Source organism: Anopheles coluzzii, chromosome 2, assembly GCF_943734685.1.
Source record: "Anopheles coluzzii chromosome 2, AcolN3, whole genome shotgun sequence".
In the NCBI taxonomy this organism is placed as follows: domain Eukaryota; kingdom Metazoa; phylum Arthropoda; class Insecta; order Diptera; family Culicidae; genus Anopheles; species Anopheles coluzzii.
In genome coordinates, this window is record NC_064670.1 from 28,914,272 (window position 1) to 28,934,285 (window position 20,014).

General features: G+C 48.3%; 3 protein-coding genes across 5 annotated transcripts in view; all 3 read left to right on the forward strand.

Moving 5' to 3' along the window:
• The first annotated feature begins 1,566 nt into the window (after positions 1-1,566).
• Positions 1,567-3,061, forward strand: LOC120953316 (uncharacterized). Its single transcript, XM_040373129.2, has 2 exons — positions 1,567-2,172; positions 2,247-3,061. The coding sequence occupies exons 1-2, from the start codon at positions 1,782-1,784 to the stop codon at positions 2,732-2,734; spliced, it is 879 nt and encodes a 292-aa protein (XP_040229063.1). The 5' UTR covers positions 1,567-1,781; the 3' UTR covers positions 2,735-3,061.
• Positions 3,062-3,302: 241 nt separating this feature from the next.
• On the forward strand, positions 3,303-8,506 carry LOC120949514 (splicing factor U2AF 50 kDa subunit). The gene is made up of 6 exons (XM_040366862.2): positions 3,303-3,472; positions 3,674-4,339; positions 4,409-4,500; positions 6,906-7,028; positions 7,135-7,248; positions 7,326-8,506. Exons 1-6 carry the CDS (start codon positions 3,469-3,471, stop codon positions 7,665-7,667), a joined length of 1,341 nt encoding a protein of 446 aa, XP_040222796.1. The 5' UTR covers positions 3,303-3,468; the 3' UTR covers positions 7,668-8,506.
• A 5,942-nt stretch (positions 8,507-14,448) lies between these two features.
• The window catches only part of LOC120951792 (protein obstructor-E-like), a 38,920-nt gene continuing 33,354 nt past the window's right edge, over positions 14,449-20,014 (forward strand). The window contains exons 1-2 of one of the 3 annotated variants that reach the window (XM_040370716.2): positions 14,449-14,817; positions 16,510-17,008. In XM_040370716.2, the coding sequence (XP_040226650.2) occupies positions 16,945-17,008 (64 nt within the window). In that variant the 5' untranslated portion in view covers positions 14,449-14,817; positions 16,510-16,944. The remainder of the gene's footprint in view (positions 14,818-16,509; positions 17,009-20,014) is intronic. The other 2 variants (XM_040370715.2, XM_040370717.2) reach the window with 2 other exon arrangements.

Genomic DNA, 20,014 nt, shown 5'->3' on the forward strand with positions numbered 1-20,014 from the left:
TCCGTTTTAATTGTTTGTTACGTAGCTCTGCGCACTGTATGTAGAGTATCTTCAGTTTTCATGCTCAATATGCTACTTTCCTGCTGTCGTAAAACGGTTTAAGGCATGACAAAAACAGTTCGCTAAAGGCCTGGAAGACTTCGCACGGTTTCAACTGAAGATCTGCCCACATAATTCCATACCTTTGTGCGTGTCTTTTTTAGTGTCCAATAATTTGTAGCCCGCTCCATTGGAACCGAGCACTGGATACAGCCGAAAGCCCGGGGTCCGATTGCCCGTTTGTCCGATACCCGTGCCGAAACGATAAGCAGGATAATGAACTTGAAACTTTTATCACCGATCGCACGGAATCATTCCGCCTGGTCCCGTTCACCGAATGCAATCGCGTGAAACGCGAAGGTGGGTACTCCAGTACTGGTCTCCCGGCAACTTGCCAGCGGGAAGTAACTCCCCCCACTTTAGAGCGCGTTCGGCGAGGGGCTTGAGATGATTAGCCGTTGTTGGTGTGATTACTTTCTACATAATTTTCAAGCCTTGCTACACTGAGACATGAACTTGGCGCATGGCGAACACCAGATGCATCTGCGAGGGCAACATCGCAGAGCGTGCAAGGGAGCAACGCGTGTATTTGCATAGCACCAATGCAAGCGCATACCGGACCTTAGTGCCTGCGCTTGGGACCGAGCGGCCGCGCCAAACCGGATGATACATACCGGAACAAACGGCCCGAGCCGCGTGGCCCGTTCACTACTAATCTGCGAGTTTGCGGGGAAGTATCCAGATAATGGCGCGCACGATTAACACCAGGCGTAGAGGCGTGCGGTACATTGCGCGTAGCTTTAGGTCGAATGTGGCAGAGTTCAGAGCGCTGCTGTGTACCGTTCGCGTGGTAGTTGGATTTGTACTTCGGCTTAAATCCAAGTAGACCTCGTTGGCGCTATGATTAGCGCAACGCATGTTTACTCCCAAACACCTTGCAGCGCCATCTGCGATGGTTTGATATTGCCGAAGGTACGCTTTATTCCGCTCTCCTCAATGTTCCGGGGACTCCCGCATATCGCAGTATCGGAATCGGATCGAGTGCAGCAAGGAAGTGACTAAGACAACGCAGCGCGCAATCAACATTCACACACGGGCGGGTCGCTCAAAAAGGGCTCCGCAGGGGCAGCCTGTTGCGCCAACTGGCGTATGATTTTCCTTGTAGTGCAACTTCGCGTTCCCAGTGCTACCTCCACTCTGTCTCTCTCTCTCTCCGGATCCGGAGCGACCCGACCGTACGTCCAAAACCAGCCACATCATTATCAGGGTAGGTGGTGTCGTGTGTTGCCTTGTCCGTCCGTCCCTTTTCGTCGTGGTGGCTTTTCCGCTTTTCCACGTTTTCTTTTCCGCTCGCCAGCTTGAGGCGGTAGGGTGTGCAGAAAAAAAGGTAACAGCACTGCATCTAGTGTGCGGTGGTTTGCTGGGTGATTAGCTGTTTGTTTCCCTCCTGTCCCTATGGGTATCGCGAACAACACACGCCCTTCCAGAGGACACGCGGCTGGCGCACTGGCGCGTAACATGTATAAAAGACGCAGCACCTATCAGTGTGGTGTTCATTTATCAATCAAAATCATTGCACCGTGGTGCAGCAGCAACGCAGTACCGAGCATAATCTCCCTTGTTTGCCTGTCAACGTTAGAGTGTGCATCTGCGCTATTTCGTGTCCGTGATCCTGGGGGTGACTTTAACCGTTCCAGAGTGCCTAAAAGTGGTTGTTTGAGTGCTTGTGAGTGCCGTTCAAAATGAAGCTGTTTGTGTGCTTGGCGCTGTGTGCCGTTCTGGTGCAGGCCGATCCGGGTGCGATCGGGCCGCAGGATGCACGCAAGGTGCGAAACCCTGCCAGTGGACCGACGAGCTACAATACCATCGCCCCACCGGACAGTGAAACGCTCAGCAAGCTGCAGAACCAGGTGGCCCCGACCGTGCAGATCCCAGCGAGCAAGCTGCCCACGACCGTGGCGAAGGCGCCGGAAGTGGCCTCGCCGTTCCATACGATTGCACCGCCAAATGTCGCCCTACCGTCGCCGTACCTGCGGCAACCGGCGGCACCGGCCATCTCGCCTGTCTCTGCCCAGGGTCAGTACTATCTAGCGATGGTGCCCCAGTCCGCCGGCAATCACATGTTGCAGCCTGGTATGTTGGGTCTAACATTCTCATCATTCTCTTTCCCGTGTATGTCCGTACTAACGATCATTTAAATTCCACAGCTACGACGCCGCTGATCATGCAGTACATCAATCCACAGGGCCAGCCGACCGGAGGCCTGCAGTACATTCAGCTGCTCCGCCCAGTGGTCTACCCGTACGGAGTGAACCAGCAGTACCAGCAGTATCAGCAGTATCAGGGCTATCTGCAGCAGTCGCCAGCAACGCTCACCAACTCCCCGCACGGCCCAGTTCCGTCACCATCCTACAACGTATCTCCGACACCTCCACCGACCACGTCCACTACACAGGCCGGATTCGTACCGTTCCAGCCGGTCGCTCCGCAGTATGCACCGGTCAGCCATCCCCAGCCCCAGCCTCCGACCGCCTACGCAAGTGGCCCAGTAGGGCAGTACTCTAGCCCAGTGCTATCGTACTATCCGCACCGGTTTCTTATCAACCCGTCCGAGATGAATTTTAACACGAACGAGTATGTGCCATCGCCAGGTGACAGTGTGTACCTGAAGGGCGTGAAGAGCATTCGTGCCTGAAGGTGCGCTGAATCTACATCTTGCAGCCAGTACTGCATATCACTGCCAAATCCCCGCCCGAAATGCCCACCCAAATGACAATCAACCAACCAGCAGGGATCGGTTTCCATTGGACAGAGTTTCTGAATAGCAGATTGCGTCAAACCAGTCCCCCCACATCCCTATTGGGAAGATTGTATAGTATTAACGGTCCTTATCCTATTAATGCAACAGTGCATTCTGTTTTGTTAACTAATTTATATCGATTTTACCCTCTGTGAAACAAGTGCCCGTCCCGTGACCGAGACCGTTCCAGTTGTTCCAGAAATGAATAAAACGTTAAAAGTATTTTGAAGAAGAGTATTAGTAATATCTGATGTATGCAGAAAGGAGCATTTATTGAGAAACTCGTGGCTTTGCTGATTTCCGGGTAATTATTTATGCTTAAAAAATAAAACGAATCCTACAAGTAAATAACGGTCATTTTGAACGAGCCAAATGACAGCTGCTGCTTTATACCAGCACGAAGCTGGTCGAAACGTTTCCCGAAGCTGTGCCGAAGTTTGACAGCTCGATTTCGCCTCTTCTTTTCTGGCGTTGTCCTCTTGTCACTCCAAAACGGTGTCAAATACCGTGTTGTTGCCGCTTTTTCCCAAGCACGGAAAATAAAAGTTTTGCATCGAAAAAGTGATCAAAAACGGCAGAAACCATCACTCATCGGCGAGAAAATCGTTCAACTGATCACAATAGATAGAATGTGTAAGTATTGGCAGTGTTTTAATGCCGTTGCCCGACGAAGCTTTCCGGCATGTTGCGGAGCGCTAGGCGTCGGTGTAGCGAAAATCAATATGTCGCTAGCGCTCTCCCGTCTGGGGCTGAGTTTTCTTCTCGTTCGCGGCGTTTTCCGCGTCAAATGTCAGTGACTGGCGACTTACTTTTCTTTCCTTCGTTTACTTTTAGCCGATCGTGATCGAGAATATCGTGGCGGCGGAGGAGGAGGAGGTGGTCGTGGTGGTGGCGGTGGGGGAGGAGGCGGCGGTGGTGGTGGTGGACGCCATCGTTCACGGTCCCGCGAGCGTCGTCGCAGCCGGTCTCGGAGCAGGGGAGAACGGAGAAGATCGTCCCGGTCCCGCTCGCCGTACCGGAAGCACCGTTCCCGTAGGCGCAAGCCGTCCCTGTACTGGGATGTTCCACCGCCCGGTTTCGAGCACATTACGCCGCTACAGTACAAGGCGATGCAGGCGGCGGGGCAGATTCCGGCCAACATAGTGGCAGACACGCCGCAGGCTGCCGTGCCCGTGGTGGGCTCGACGATTACGCGCCAGGCGCGCCGGCTGTACGTGGGCAACATACCGTTCGGCGTGACGGAGGAGGAGATGATGGAGTTCTTCAACCAGCAGATGCACCTTTCCGGGTTGGCGCAGGCGGCCGGCAACCCGGTGCTGGCCTGTCAGATCAATCTGGACAAAAACTTTGCGTTCCTGGAGTTCCGTTCGATCGACGAAACGACGCAAGCGATGGCATTCGACAGCATTAACTTTAAGGGGCAAAGCTTGAAAATTCGTCGACCGCACGATTACCAGCCAATGCCCGGTATGACTGATTCGGCCGCGGTCAACGTTCCCGGTAAGTGTGTGAGGGCGTGGATTTGGGGATGATGATTCTTTACTAATCGACTCGATGGTATCGTTTTAGAAAAATTCTCCGGTGTTATCAGCACAGTGGTACCGGACTCGCCGCACAAGATCTTCATCGGAGGTTTGCCGAACTATCTGAACGAGGACCAGGTAAGTGTTGCTTGAGCACGTTGAAGAAGTGTTTTAACGTTGTAGCAGGCTTTGCATACAAGCAGGAAATCGAGCCCCAAAAACTGCATTTTCTAGTAATTGAGGAAGCGCTGTGCCTATGCCAATCCAATGCTGCGGGGATGCAAAAGAACACAGAATGCATGCGAATGGAGTATCTTTCGTCGAGGTTTTAGTCGCTACTTGCGTCGTTTTCTCCGTTCTTTTTCTCTTAGCTTCTTCTCTTAGCCTTGTCAAACACAAAACCGCCCCAATGGTGCAACGAAACCGATACAGCAAACGAGATATTTGAACATTAGCGATTGTTTAAGACCGTATGGCATTTCAGTGTGTGTGGCACATAAGCCACTTCTAGCTTCGCCACTCAGCTTTAGAATGGTTTTTGTTTTTTTTTATCCTAGCACGTTACGTTAAAGCGTCTGTGTGTAGAGCCAGAACGGTCCCGTCCGGGTGTGTTCGATCTGACGACGGTAAATTTGTTCCATTTACAGGTGCTCTTTTCAGGCCAAACGTTAATAGCTTCTTTTTAAGGACGATTGCTTTCCTAGCACAGGTACATAATGCCTTTTCTTACCCTGTCCCCTTACCGATCATTTCATGGATCATCGATATCCTTGTTATTTTTGGTAGTTCGGTGTGTAGTAGGTGGTTCCGTGCGATCGTGTGCGTAACACCGCCACAGGATCCGTATTTAGCATTAAATTTAAACTTTCAGCACTTTTTGCATATCTAGCTCTCGATACTAGCGCGCCTGTTAATGATTCATATCCACCCGAGCAGCTTACCAGGCCCCCCCGGGGGAAAGTCGGCGAGGTGCATCTACTAGCTCTGCACCTTTCGTACCGTTTCATTTCAGAATAAAACGTTTTCAGCCACGTCTCGATCAGACCGCGTACCGGCAACGGTCGTCCAGCTTAGAGAACATGCACTCACACACACCGCTCTTTTGAAAGGATCGTTAATTTTTATTTCCGTTGCAGAATTGTTTCATATTTCGTTCTTATTACAGCGTGTCCTTATCGTTTAGCGGGTATGCCGATATATGGTTGCGACAGAGCACCGCAACCAGTGTGTAATATCTGCATTTTTGTTATGTTTCCAACTCAAGCCTGATAACAAGAACTGATCCATTTTCTCTTCTTTTCTTCTCTTTCTTTTCTCTCTTTCCATCCTTGCTCCGACACAACCCGACTTCGGTTTGAGGCCACTATGCTCGGAACGGTCGGGGTTTCGTTTGTGATGTTCGCGCCGTTTGTTTTTCAGTTTCTAACGGAGGGCGAACCACATCGGTTGATTGTCGTTGAGCATTACTCTCTTTGCGTTGCATTGTTTTGTGTTCTAGGCATTTCTTACCTTCTTAGCTCTCCCCCTACCTCGCCCGCCGTGTACCCCCTTTTTTGCAGGCTTCACCGTACAACAAATATGTGCGTGACAAATTATCGAGAACAAACAAAAAAAAAAAACATGCGAACCGTATCTTCCTGTTTGAAGCTACCATTTTCAGCTGTGAAACGCATTAGCCTCTCACGCGAAAAGCGCCTGGGGCTGGTGGTGGTGGAGGTTTTCTTTTGTAGGCAATACATGTTTCCCCAGGGCGAAGGGTGTTTTTAGGTCCGGCGGGCTAAAGTATAAGTGATGGAGCACAAAGGGTCCATGTTTCACGTTTGGCCACAAGGCAAGTGCATTTCAGCAAACAAACAAAATGGCACCACAAAACTTTCCTATTCCCTATAATAATTTGCAGGAAGCGTGCTCTCGCCTTCAGCGTCAAATGAGCGCGTAGATATAACTGTTTGGTTAGGAAAGGAAATAGAGGAAATGTTAGGCAATTTGAAAGACGGTCAGCATAACGGATAACGGAACAAAAAAAAAGCAATCGAAAGTATGTTTTGTGGCAAATCATGATTAGAGCGACAGGGTTAGTTGTACTTTTTTTCTCAATCGATGGTGGTAAGTATCGCCGAAGTAGAGCAGTTAACAGACGCAGTAAGGAGAAATAGTCAGATCGGAAAGGCACACATCTGCTGGGCAGATAAAATCGATGTCATTGTAACTTGTTTTCAAATTTTGTTACCAACTTGTACGTGTGGCAGGGCTAGAAAGGCATAGCAAGGTGGTTTCTAAGCGAAAGATCGTGATGCTGATCTTGTCTATTCTTCGTCGTTCGATCGCCAAAAACAACACAACATACCCGTGTTGACAATGATACTAATATGTGTTCGTTTTCTCTGTTTCGTTTCTATCCCCGTTCCCTACAATACTCTTCCTTCCCATCGTTTACATGTTACCTCACGCCCACCGTTTCCCACTCAATGCCCAACTCCAACGAAAACACTCCACGCTACGATGCGCTGCTGCTGTACGATCGTTCCCGCAACTGTGAACAGGTTAAGGAATTGCTGCTATCGTTCGGTCAACTGAAAGCGTTCAATCTGGTCAAGGACGCCGCGACCGGGCTGGGTAAAGGTTATGCCTTTGCCGAGTACGTCGAGTACACGGTTACGGATCAGGTAAGTGACGGCTGATGGGAAGATGATAGCACAAAGCGCACACGGCTAATTGTACTTTACTGCTTCCCCTTCCTTCCTCCCTCCCCACCCCCACATTTTTCTACAGGCAATTGCGGGGCTGAACGGTATGCAGCTGGGCGATAAAAAGCTGATCGTACAACGTGCCAGTGTAGGAGCGAAGAACTCGAACGCGGCCGTCGTCGCACCGGTCCAGATTCAGGTTTGTGACGGTCGGGCCTTTATGTGCACTTTGGATACAAATTTGGCTCACCCTTTTCTTTCGTCCCTTCACCGTAGGTACCGGGTCTTTCGCTAGTCGGTTCGTCGGGTCCACCGACCGAGGTGCTGTGCCTGCTGAACATGGTCACGCCGGATGAGCTGAAGGACGAGGAAGAGTACGAGGACATTCTCGAGGACATTCGGGAGGAGTGCAACAAGTACGGTGTGGTGCGGAGCGTCGAAATCCCGCGCCCCATCGAAGGGGTGGACGTGCCCGGCTGTGGCAAGGTGTTTGTCGAGTTCAACTCGATCGTCGATTGCCAGAAGGCGCAGCAAGCGCTTACTGGGCGCAAGTTTAGCGACCGTGTGGTCGTCACGTCGTACTTCGATCCAGATAAGTATCATCGGCGCGAATTTTAAGCGACTTTCTCCACATCAGTGCAGCTGCTGCGGGCTGCTGCTGCTGCTTATGGCGGGCGATCTCTGTGTGGTGTGCACAGTGACGAGCGCTGCAACTTTGAAACATCATAAATCTACACAATTCCATTCGCTTGAAGATTCCTGCCCGGACGCAGCTGTCCATAAGTCAACATTTTGGCATACTTTTAGTAAGAAGAGGCAAACATTGTACATTTTTTATTCAAACGCAGTGCAAGGTACCGCCGATCATTCGTGATAGCGGACACTGTGAAAGATTTGGATCGAAATCTTTAAAACCGATTTCAAACCGATGTTTCAGCAAACTTTTTAATTAGCCTAATTTAACTTAACAGAACTGATGCAAATGCACGTATTACGTGCTCACGCTGTTTTGTCACTTGTCTAGGAAGTGGATCACTGAACAGGATGTATGCTACTTTCAACAAATTTTAACGTAACAACTGTTTGTATTTGCAAATCTAGTTGCGTTTCCCAACCGCAACCTCAAAAACCACAACAAAACAAAAAAAAAACAAAAACAAAAACTAAAAAACTCAACGTTCGGACCAAAGTCGACAACGATCTTTCCTAGGGTGTCATCGCACGGAATGTGTACAACAGCGCCGGACGAACAGCACGCGATTTTTTTTAAAGGATCTTCACGGTGAAATTGCGCAATTTTCTCTAGGGTAACTTTATCGTAGATGTTTAAGATAACAAAGAGAAGAGTACGACGAACGCTACGGTGTGTGGCAGTTTGTGGACAATTTCACCCTTTCCCAACGGACGCGTCGAACCGAAGCTATATATTGAATAAATAAATGACCATGCAGTACTAATCGGCCGGAGGTGGTGTGTTCGAAGAAAACGGGATTTTGAAAGAAAACAGTATGTATGATTGAGCGGTGGGCTCTTGACATTAATGTCACAATTTATGTTTAATATTTATTTTTATTTTTTTCGGTTTAAATTTTCCAGATTATGTTTTATCATAATTATTTCGAATCTGCCGCTGGCTGTTGGCACACATTTGAAAGCAATTGTTAAACTTCAAGTACGGTCTTTCATGGAGCGGGAGGTTTTTTGTGTGGCACACATTACCTTAATCACATTGCGCTGCGCTCAGCTTGCAACAGCGAAATCCCACAATCGGTGCCCATGGGCTGTGATTGAAGAGGGGAAGCAAGTAAACATTACATTAAAAAGCACAGACATACGCACGCAAACACGCAGGCTGTCTCTGCGTTCGAATGTTCGCGTAATGCAGCCACGCTGGGAAGAGCTTGTGGCACAGGGCGATATAGTAGTGGCGACCGTTGAGCCATCTGCCTTCCAATCTCTGGTGAGTACGTGTGCGCTTTTGACGCGCTTTGAATGCACAATGAATGAGTAAGTTGCAGACGAAGGTGTCTGCGCAAGCTGCGCTGGTTGCTGCTGGCCTTTTTGTTGTTGTTGTTTGTTTGTTTGTTGTTGCCCACACGCGCGTTTGATGTGCCTTGCTTGCGTCAGCCGAAACGCAACGGCAAGATGATCTGATCTTGCCCAAGCAACCTAGAGTGTGGTGCCTTTGGCAAGTGCAGCCAATAATATAAGCATCGTCAGGTTTATATCGATATCTCACCTTTGAGTGCGAAAGTTGCATTATTGTACGTTGTGCACTTTTTTCACAGTTTGCCTTAGCTGAACGTAACAAAATAATGTTATGTATATTCAATAAGATGCCCAAAACGCCTTAACACGAGCATGCACCGTTCTGAAGGGAGGTGGAAGGTCGGCAAGACGAAACCGCGCACATCTGAATAATGCAATTGTGCATCAACCATTTTGCCAGTTTTTGATGACCAGACAATTTATGCATTCACGGTGTGTGCTGGACTGGGGGTGGTGGTGCAAGGAATCAATTGTTCCCCTTCGCTAACTCTCTCCCCCCCCCCCCCCAACCTACCCGAACCGAGACATCGATGATGATTTATTTGATTTAAATGCATTTTCCGACTGTGCTTGCAGCCGCGCGCACCAACCAACCAACTGGCGGGCCGAAGTCATTGACCCGTCTCCCCCTACCCCAATTTGGAATAGGGAGAGGGGTGACTATGGACGATGGTTAATCTATCATTCGCGCGACAACCATTCAACCGAACCGCTGAATGCACAACAAAACACGTGCTCCGGTCCGGTCATTCGCGGGTGGTTGATTTCGCACTCATCCCCCCGCTCGCAGACACACACACACACCCAACCGGACACGATCATCATTTGCCGGCATGGCCGTCTTTTGGTTGTGCCTGGGGAAACACACACACATGGTTCGCGAACTCGTTAAGCGCTCCTTCCCGCCTGCTCCGCCTTCCGTCTTACTGCTGAATGGCCGCTCAAAGCCGAGTGGCATAACTGATTGATGAGATTAGGAAGGAAAAGTGACTGGCCCGCCGTGTTTGTATGTGTGTGCGAAGGCGACAACCATGTCATAATTATGATCCGCAACGGTGGCAGCATAATGATCGGTGTGTGTGTGCAACTAAGTGGAACGAAATGGTCGAGAAGGCGTCGGGTGTGATAGCAATTATTAATCACTGCGCCGGAATTGGATGCATTTTCTGCGAACGCGCCTTTGTTTAAAACCTGCCAGCAGAGATTACCCACGAGGACAACAATTCGTTCTGGTGGGCTAGTGTGTTGTACTAGCGGGAGAAAGTGCAGCTGGAAGCGTGTAATAATTGAAATCGAATTGGAAACAAATGGTAAATGGAAAGGAAAGGTAAATCTCCATTCCCCGGCAGCGGGTTCAACAGACAGATAATTCCTATTTGATTGCCCTGTTTTTGTTTGCCCTCTCTGAAACACTTTAGTGAATAGTTTTATTTCTTGTTGTTTTTTTCAGGTTCGTTCCATGGGACAATTTTACACAACGCTCAACGCTTTACAGTGGTTGCTGTTTGCTCATCGTCATCAGCGTCGACAGCATCGTACAATGCGATTTGCAATTAGTGGCGATCATTAAAGCTGTTTAGCAGCTTCAAACGCCAATCCACAATTTATTTACAGGATTGCGAGGACTGCAAACAGCACAGAAGCTGCACACTGGACTTTCTTCTACTTTCCCCAGGTGCGTATGAGTGATTTTTTAACATCGATTCTGGTGTGCAGTACTGACTAATTACCTCTCTTTCGACCCGGCAAAGGGAGGGAGCGTTGATTTCATAACAATTATTGACCCCCTGCCGATCAGACAAGCGTGTGTGCCTTCCTGTGGGGTTGTTTGTAGCGGTGATTTGTGTTTTTTTTCACGTGCTATTTTTTGTTGTTGATTAACACAAGCGTAAAAGCTGGTTTTACCGGTGATTAGATCATTGGGGTTGGGGTGCAGTTGCAGATGGCGTCAAGCGTCAAACAAAAAACAACGAAAGGAAAGGTAAAAGAGCGCGTGTGTGCCTAAGCGAGTGGAGTTTTAATTGGATTGGGTTGGGTTGGTGGCGCCATTTCGGTAGCCGGTCGGGGGCTGTTTATTTAACTGCCATTATCGGATCATCTCGTTTAGCGCGTGTGACGAGTTGTTTATCCTCATTAACTGCCACTGCAGGATGGTTTCGGGGGTTTTTGTGTGTGTTTTTTGTTTGGTTTTGTTTTGGATTGTTTTATGTTTGGGCGTTTAGTTTTAAGCACACCTGCTACACATTGTAGTTACAACAATATGTGTTTTTGTGTCAGCTTTTCTCGTTTCGCTTTCATGCTGACTGGTCATATGTTTTTTTTTTTGCTTCACTTTCCCTTTTCACTAACGTTTTATGGCTTTCTCGGTAACCTTTGTTTTTTTTTTACACAACAACCGTCAAACTGCATGTTGCACAATGCAGCTGCCCCTCTAGATTGCTTTCTGTATACCGCATCTAATCCCTCATGCGAAAGGAAGGTAAACGAATCGATCGCGTCGCCGGCGATGGGTTGACGGTGCCAAAGGGCAGAGCGTCGAGCGAAGACGCATTGGGACCGCCGCCGGCGAGCAGGTAGGTCAGTGGGTGGGCTTTACTGAAGGGCAAAAGGGCACGCGAAAGGAAAGCAATCATGCGCTTTTGGGGTATGCTGCTAGCAGAAGCGATCGGCAGAAGCTGCGGCGAGGCAGCAACCGAGCGCTCTCGATCGAACGCTGTGATATAACCGATGGGGGGGGGGAGAGGGCGAAAGGTCAATGTGTGTATCCGTTGCCGTGTGTGAAGCATTAAGGAAGAATCAGGTTGCTTTTGTTGTTGTTGCTTTGGACCTTTTTACGGGTACGTGCAATGCAACAACACACCACACAAAGAAATTTAACTATTAGTGAATGCTGTTTTTCCAGACTGATGCCTGCATTCGTTTGTGGGAATTTGATTGCGCACTAAGGTTCCCTTCTCCCATCCCGTGTTTTTTTTTTAAATCCGTGGCATGCAGTAGCACGAGTCCTAAAGGCTCGAAGTAACAGGTTGCACAGGTTTCGCCAGCCGCAACCGTTTCAAGGTCGTTGGATCGTAGAACAAGGGAATGATCGAGATGAGAAAAGATGCACACAGACACACACACACATACACACAGACCGACAACGACTGCCGGATTCTTGTTTCGAGGGCTGCCTCGCCGTTTGCCATCGCTTCGTGATGGGGTGTCAGATGCGAACGGGGTTCGTCGCTTGAAGTCACTCTTTGCACGATCCTTTGGTATTTTCGGACGAATCTTGTGCTCGTTGCAATGAAGCTACCGCACCGAGATTGAAGGTGAAGAAAACCTCCTCTTCTGCGGGGAAGGAGGCTGCGTGTGTGTGTGTGTGTGGGAATAAACTGGATTCTAAATGTAAGTTTCCCATATTTACAGCTGCCCCACTTTTACTGCCTTTGGTGGTGTGCTTGATGCAAGTGATGGCTCTCTCTTTCTCTCTCGCTCTCTCTCTCTCTCTCTCTCCCCCTCATTCGTGTTCATACATGCCAGCCAGCCAGTTGGCCGAAGTTTTAAATGTCAGCCCGAGCCTGCACCACGGCAACTCTGCCCTTCATCCCCCGGACGATTTTGCGAACACAAGCGAAGATGGTATTGGAATCTGACGATTCCTCCTTCAGGTTGCTTACCATAATAAGTTATATAACTTTTGCCACCAAAAAAACATAAAAACAAGAAAAAGTAGATTAAGAAGAACCGGGCCAACCATTTACCCCTTTGGTTGCAGCGACAAAGAAAGGCGCCTCACGCGCCAGACACACCGCGACCCCAAGACTGCCGTTTGGCCGTGCTACTGCCCCCGGAGAGGAGCCCGTTTGCCGGGTTGCAGTCGTGCTTTGTGCAAAACGCTACTACTCCCCGCCCGCGGAAACCGGAAGGGATCGAAATTGATTATTTTTTTGCTTAGCAATAGGGGAAGGGGGTCGTGTTTGGGTTGCATGATTATGTAAATGATCTTAACGACGCGCCCTCCCAAAAACGCGCCAAACAGCGGTCTCCTCGCGAAGCGAACCTGGAGGAGATCGCACTAAAACGCACCGCCGCCGCTGCTTTGGGTAGGCTTTGGCGTTACACAACCCAACGGCTGCAGCCTCTCGCTGCGAACCCTGAAGGCAGGGCGCCATGTCGTGTACACCGTGATGAGAAAATCAAACCATATATATGTAATATTTGCCAAGGTGTCGGCAATAGACTGATGCCATCGTGCGTTAAAAGTCGCAAAAAAACAGGAAAAAGTTTCGTGCAACCCCTTGCGCTTTTCTTTCGTGCTTAGAATGGCCGGCTTGACGCATATGACTCATCGGGTGGCGCGCGTTGGTTTTCAATCTGTTGTCTGTTTCCCATATCAGGCTGCTGGCAGGTTGAAAGCAGTGGCTCGCGCATCAAATCAAGCGTCTCGTTTCGAAGCGCATCTCGCGCTGCCTCGTGCATGCGCATCGTGTGGCGGGTGCTCATGGCACTCGTGGCTTGGCGCATGAAACGTCATCACTCTCGCTTTCACTTGCTGCTTGTTGGAATCGCGGCTTTATTTGGCCATTCGTAAAACGGTGCGAAAATAGGTTACGCAAGAGGAGCGGGCAGCTTTACACCCATCTCCCTATTTCGCTCGCGCGCTCTCTCTCTCTCTCTCTCTTTCTCTCTCTCCGTCCGGCTTCTGGTGTGGGCTCATCGTTGGAGCCGTTTTTGGAGCCGTAAGAAAAGCATTTTTTTTAAAACGATGTGCTTGTCAATCGGCTCGGGTGCCGAAAACTTAAGGTAAGCAATGTTAAGTAACAACTGATGGCATACTCTCTGGTGTAAATGGGAGATTGAAATTAAGATACAAACAAATTAAGATAAGCGGAGCGCTTCCCCGTTTGGTGTCGAAGGCCGGGGCGAATGCTGAAAGCTGTATTGATTTAAATGTTGTTAGTTTTTCGTTTTTTAGGGGAAAATTTGCAAAAAGCTTTAAAAAAAATCCAAACGTCGCCACGCTCATCGTGGAGTGGACCCAAACCAGCAAGTCGGGCTTCTCGGTCTCTGCTGCACCGCACCAGAAGGCACCGCAGAACTGTAGCAAAACGTGCTCCACTCGGTTGATGAGAGGGAAGCGGGGAAGCGACTAGGAGGAAGAGAGAAATGAAGATCGAAAGAGCACGATCACTTGAAAGAGCACAGCGGCGGGGTTCGTCGTGCTGTTGCAGCTCCAATGCAACAGCAGCAGCTAGCAGGCTGGCTCACTTTGTGTCTACGATGTGGTTCATCTCGATCCGTTCGTTCGGGCCATTCGCTTTTCATGCCGCGCCACCCCGTTCTCTTTCATTTCTCCTGCGGTGCAGTTTACCGCAGCATGTTTCTCCGCCTGAAGGGACAAAGTAGAGGAACCGAGAAGATTCCGCCTGCCCGGAGGGGCCCATACCTGTGCCTGCCTGTCTGTGTGTTTGTGTGTGTTGGGGTAAGGGAATGAACGAGATGGGAGCTGTTGATCATGTTCGTAATGGAAGGCGTGAGAGAAGCGAGCGAGCGAGCGAGACCCTCCAAACTCCCACCAAAGGTCCGCACAGTCGCGCATTCCCACCGAGACGACGCACGCTGGCCTGCCTTGGGTTTGTTCCCCGGTCGGTAAAACTGGTCTCGCCGTCGTGCGCGATCGCGCTGCCCGGTTCACAGTTCGTTTTGGCCACTGCAGTGACAAACATCGCGTAAGGTTGGTTACCCTGCTGTTGCTTGTGCGTGGTTTGCTGCGGGACCTTCCTTAAACCAGCATCCCCCTCCTGTCGGGCTACATCGCATTCTGTGCTCTCTGTTCTGTTCTGTTAATGCTGTAGTGAACTGTCCGTGTGTGTGTGTGTGATACTGTGTGCGATCCGTTTCTAATCTTGGGATTGAGTGCAATTTTACCCAACAAACCCCAAAATGGGAACCTTACAAGATGCTGTTTTGGGGGGGAAACAGCTTACAGCCGACATTAACAAACGCACACATACACACACACATCGGCTGGCCAGTGAAAATGACGGACCGTGTGACATTTTCCTGATGCGCTGGGCGGGATGGGCAAACGCGGCCAACCATCTTTGTAAGCTCTTCTTAGTCTCGGCAGTAATCGGATTGGAAGCTGGCCCTTTCCTTACCCTGGTTTCGTTTGTCCTCGGTTCGCATCTCAGCGGTCACTGTAGTTTAAATTGAGTGAAGAAAAATCATCCTCACCTTTCCGCAGACATTTCCTTGTTTTTTCTCTCTCTCTCTCTCTCTGCTGTGGCTAATAACTGAGTCACTGCGGCACAATATGGGCCTTCGTGTGTCTGTCTATTCGAATGTGTGTATGTTGTGTTTTTAATACCTTTGTGGGAAATCGAGACGTTTGATCGTTGTTCTATTAGGTTCCTCATGGCGCGATGATAAGCGGCTTGTTTACTTTCTTCCGGTCGTTGGTGACAAAGCGAATGCGAAAGCATTAGTCTTAGTAAGGGAGCTAAAGGGAAGCGGAGATTTGTAAAAAGTAAGCGGTGTTACTTGTTTGTCTATCACGTGATTGTAGCGCGGAGCAGATTTTCCGATTGTTTTGCGATAAAAGGACACAGCTCAGGCGAGCTGCTTTGTGTAATATTTTCATTGCTGCTGCTACTGTGTTGCGTAGTATTTTTGCACTGTACAAAGAATCGGTTACCGAACATAGACGGTGGGCTTGGTGCAAGTGATCCACACAATAGCGTGTTTTAATTAGCTAGGTAATTAGCTGTAATAATTTAAATGAAAATATTACTACTCTTGAGCTTCATATTGCAAAGGAATTACAACCTTTTGATTACATGCTGCTTAAGGCGCTTCTCTTCAATACCTTTGCTTAGGGTCAACAGCGATATGGCGCTATTTTCGTGACATTTTGGGTAGGATTCAAAACGTGTTCGTCCATGGGGAAGGCGATGCGTCAATCAATTCAGATTTTAGCTTACAAACATCAGTCTTTTTTTCCATATTTTACTATTTTCCTTCATATGTGTTAGTTTCGATTGCATTAACGGATGCAAAGCCGGATGCATTTCATAGGCCAAACCCACCAGAACGTACAATGCCCAGTAACACATTTCCAAACCACAGAATCTAATTAAATAAAGGCGATGAAAAATCCCACCACCGGAAGGAAGTAAACTAAAGGCTACAACATACCGTGATTGCAACCGCAAACAGCAAAATGTCCAACCAACCAACCGGATGGTTACAATTTGTATGTGAAATTGAATACCACAACAAAGCAAATGATTATTTCACAAACGCTGAAGCTGCAGCTTCGGCTAACTTTTCACCTAAAAACCATCATACTCTGCCTCCTTTTTTTTGCTTTTTTCTCGTATTTGTTTTGGACTAAATAATTGTACGATTGAACGATTTTGTAAAGGGTACATGCTTAAATTTCAGCCTCTCTCAACACGGCAGCTCTATTTATTTTGAAAAGTAAATTTCACAAACTACCAGCATTAATCTGCTGCTGCAAAGTGCTAAAAAAAAAAGGAAAATAAACCAGTTTGCAGCATCGAATTTGTGTGTCTGTGTGTGTGTGAGTGTCAGTGTCAATGTGCACCTGTGTGCAAATCTATGCCAGCTAGTGAGTGCATTCGATGCTGCATGTGTGAGAAGTGCAAGTGCAAACCTGATCGAGATCGCAAACCCAGATCGACGCTAACGAGTGAGAAAAAGTGAAACCTCCGCACGGTGAAATCCGTGAGCAAAGATCAACCCGAGCAAGAGGAAAAAAGGAGCAACCGAAGAAAGTGAACCCAGCCCAGTAGCAGTCTTTGGCGCATTGGTGGACGGGACATTTCACTCCGCAATAATGATGTCGATGGGACAAGCGTCGTGGAAAGCGCACGGGATCATCCTGGCGGCGCTGGTGATCGGTAAGTTGCGCTCGTTCTGGAAACACGTTTTACGACCGCCCAGGGCGCACAACACAAATTCAATTTCACTTTTACACCGCTGGGCGGAATAATAACGGAATGAAATGGCCAAGTCCCCAACAGCAACTTCCCCCCCCCCCCCCAGAAATAACACGCAAACGCGCGAGACCTTTTCGGCGCACATCCGGAGTGCCAAAGGGGTCACACACATACACACGGAAAGTGTTTAATGATAAGCATAAAGTTTTTGTAGATGTTTCCCAGCAACGAGCATCATCGGTATGTTGGTGTTCTAGCCATTGCGGGGTTAAGGAAACGCTTCTCTCGGGGACATGGGGGACATCACTCCGGTCGGAATAAAACAGTTTCAGCAGTTTTATGGGTTATATAACGCCGGGGACCGCACTTTTTGGAGTGGAACTCCCGCTGGGACAATTGGCAAATCGGTGCCAATTGTTGGTTATTGTTGGTTTGTTGGTGAAACATTTCTGTCGTGTGAAGCATTTGTCTCACTGGCTAGAATCCGCTTTAAATATTCTCTCTGTGTGTGTTCTTCAATTTCTGCTCGATGGGTAAAATCAGTGTGCTGAGCTATTTGTGAACCGATTTTTTGAAACTTTTAACACAATTTAATAAAAACAAATTATTATTGCTATAAGTAAGCACAGACATCACCATTTGGGGCGCTACTGCTTACTGGCCGGGGGGTTTTTTTTATAGCGCCGTTTGTTCCATTTTTATTGGGTTCTATGAAGGAGCATTCTTCTGCATTCCAATCCATTTACCCTTCCGGCGTGCTGGGAGCTATTTAAGCGTTGTTCTTGTTTTGTGCTGTCAATAGTCTATTGCCATCGGGATGGGAATTGTGGAAGCTTTCTAGCCAAAATTACAAGAATCGCTTTCGATAAGGAAATCTGTTCAATTCTGCAGCATCGTTCGTCGCTGACGTTGAAGAGTATTGAGCATGCACTTCCGGGCAAACCTCGGCGGTTGGTTGTGATTGAAAACTGTTCAACCAACCAGAAAGTGCTGCGATAAAAATGGCCGATCAACGATGACTGGTGGGTGAATGAGTTGTGCGTTTTTTTTTGTTCTTCTCAGGAGCCTAGCGGTGCGTTATCGCCGTATGCCAGGAAAAGCGTGTAATCAATCCGCGTCCCGAAAGACCCTGGGAGGACGGGAGAGAGGTCTCTCTGTCGACCGGGTTGTAGGCACCCACAACCAATACAACCAAACCGAAATAATAATAATAATAGCATTCTGGGAAGTGTCATCATTACGTACGAACGGAGTTCGGAGAAATCTGGCTCACGCGGAAGTTCGGGAAAGCATAAAAGTGTAATAACAGCGAAAAATCGGTAAAATTTAATAAAAATACCCACAAAACCGTTGTTCTTTTTTTTGCGGAAAGCGAGTCATTTTTCGTTTGAAAGCTCTTTGTGTGGCATTTCCCATTGGTGTGCCAAACGGTGGCAGCAAATTAGTACGAACCTAGTGGACTCGTTTTTGCTAGAAGATAGGTTAAACGTGCGATAAAACAGTACAATCGTCAGGTTACTCTAGCAATGACAGTAAAGAATCGTTCAAATATTTTTTGCCCGTTTGTCGTTTTTGTGGATGATGCGTTATGGCGCATTGCTCTCGTTGTTAGGTTAGGAGGCGGTAGGAGCAAAAAAAAGTATTAATGCTCTGCCTCGTATGTTGCCATTTCGATGAAAGATAACCTGATGACTGATGGGTGGAGTGTCCGTTGATTACGTTCGCCGAACGAGATTGTAGCAGTGTGCTACGCAATTGGTGGTTTAGTGCAATGGCGTTAGAAAACGACTTTTCCCATTAATATTGAAACAAATCCGTATTATGTCGTTTTGATTGAAGCTCTCTTTGAGTAATATACGAGCGCATTATGACTGCTGCAGATCCTATAGAGAACTTCATACCGTTAATACAATGAAAATGGCTTCACTTAAAGTTTGCTTTATTTTATTGCACTGGATGTGCAGCTTGTGCATAAACACCATCAAAGTCTTTCTCTTGAAACCATTGTTAATTCTTAAGAGGAAAACACATATTTACGCTGCTCATTGCTTTGCGGTAAGCCGTCTGTTGGTGGGAAAGACGGATTCTTGCTACCTCTCTCTCTCTCTCATTATTTTCCCCGTGCACAAAATGCAAAACCAAGCTCAGTGCAGTCTGGACTCGGGCCAGCGCACTGGAGTGGTGGCAAACACGCTGCAACTAATTAAGTCAGTCGAGAGGATGATGTACTAGTGCGCTAAACGTGAATAAAATAATTTTCCCCCTGTTCGAGGTGTTTTCGCTCGGAAAGATATAAACTCAAATTAAAAAAAAAAACTGCGCTTCTGGGAAAGTGCTGCGAGAAACCATTTTCTGCACTTCAGGTGAAATGATTCCATTTCGAAATGGAAGGAAATAAAAGCGAGCTGGAACTATAAGAGGCTTACCACGGGGAAGGAATCCTTTCATCGACCTGTGCGAGCTGCATTTGGCTTTCCTTTTGCTTTTCGCTTCGCGTGCGGCACCATCACAGCGGGCGGTACGTACAAGCGTGATCGGAATTAACGATCATCCCGCAATTTCCCGTTTAGTTAATTGGAAATGGGGCGGTTGAACGTCGTGATTTGGTGCTTGGTCGTTTCGGCTTTTCATTATGCACGTTACTTGCAGGAGCATCATTTGTGTGTGTGTGTTTGCCGTGTATGATGAATGGTTTGGTTTTTGATATTTCTTCTGCGCTCCCCCATTCTCCGGGCGTTGTTATGCAACGTGGAGCTCCACTCGAAAATGACTGCAAAAGGAATTGGGTTGTATGTTGGGACATGAGAGGTGTGGTTTGTTTGTTTTGGGTCGTCAGTAAAAATTCCCCCTGGGGCGCGATCCCGTCGGGTGATCGTCTACGGTGAAGCATTTGTGATGGGCTCAAGAGTGTGATTACGCACAATGCGTGCGTTGTCGCTGTGTTTAGCTGCTGGCAGAATTTGGAGC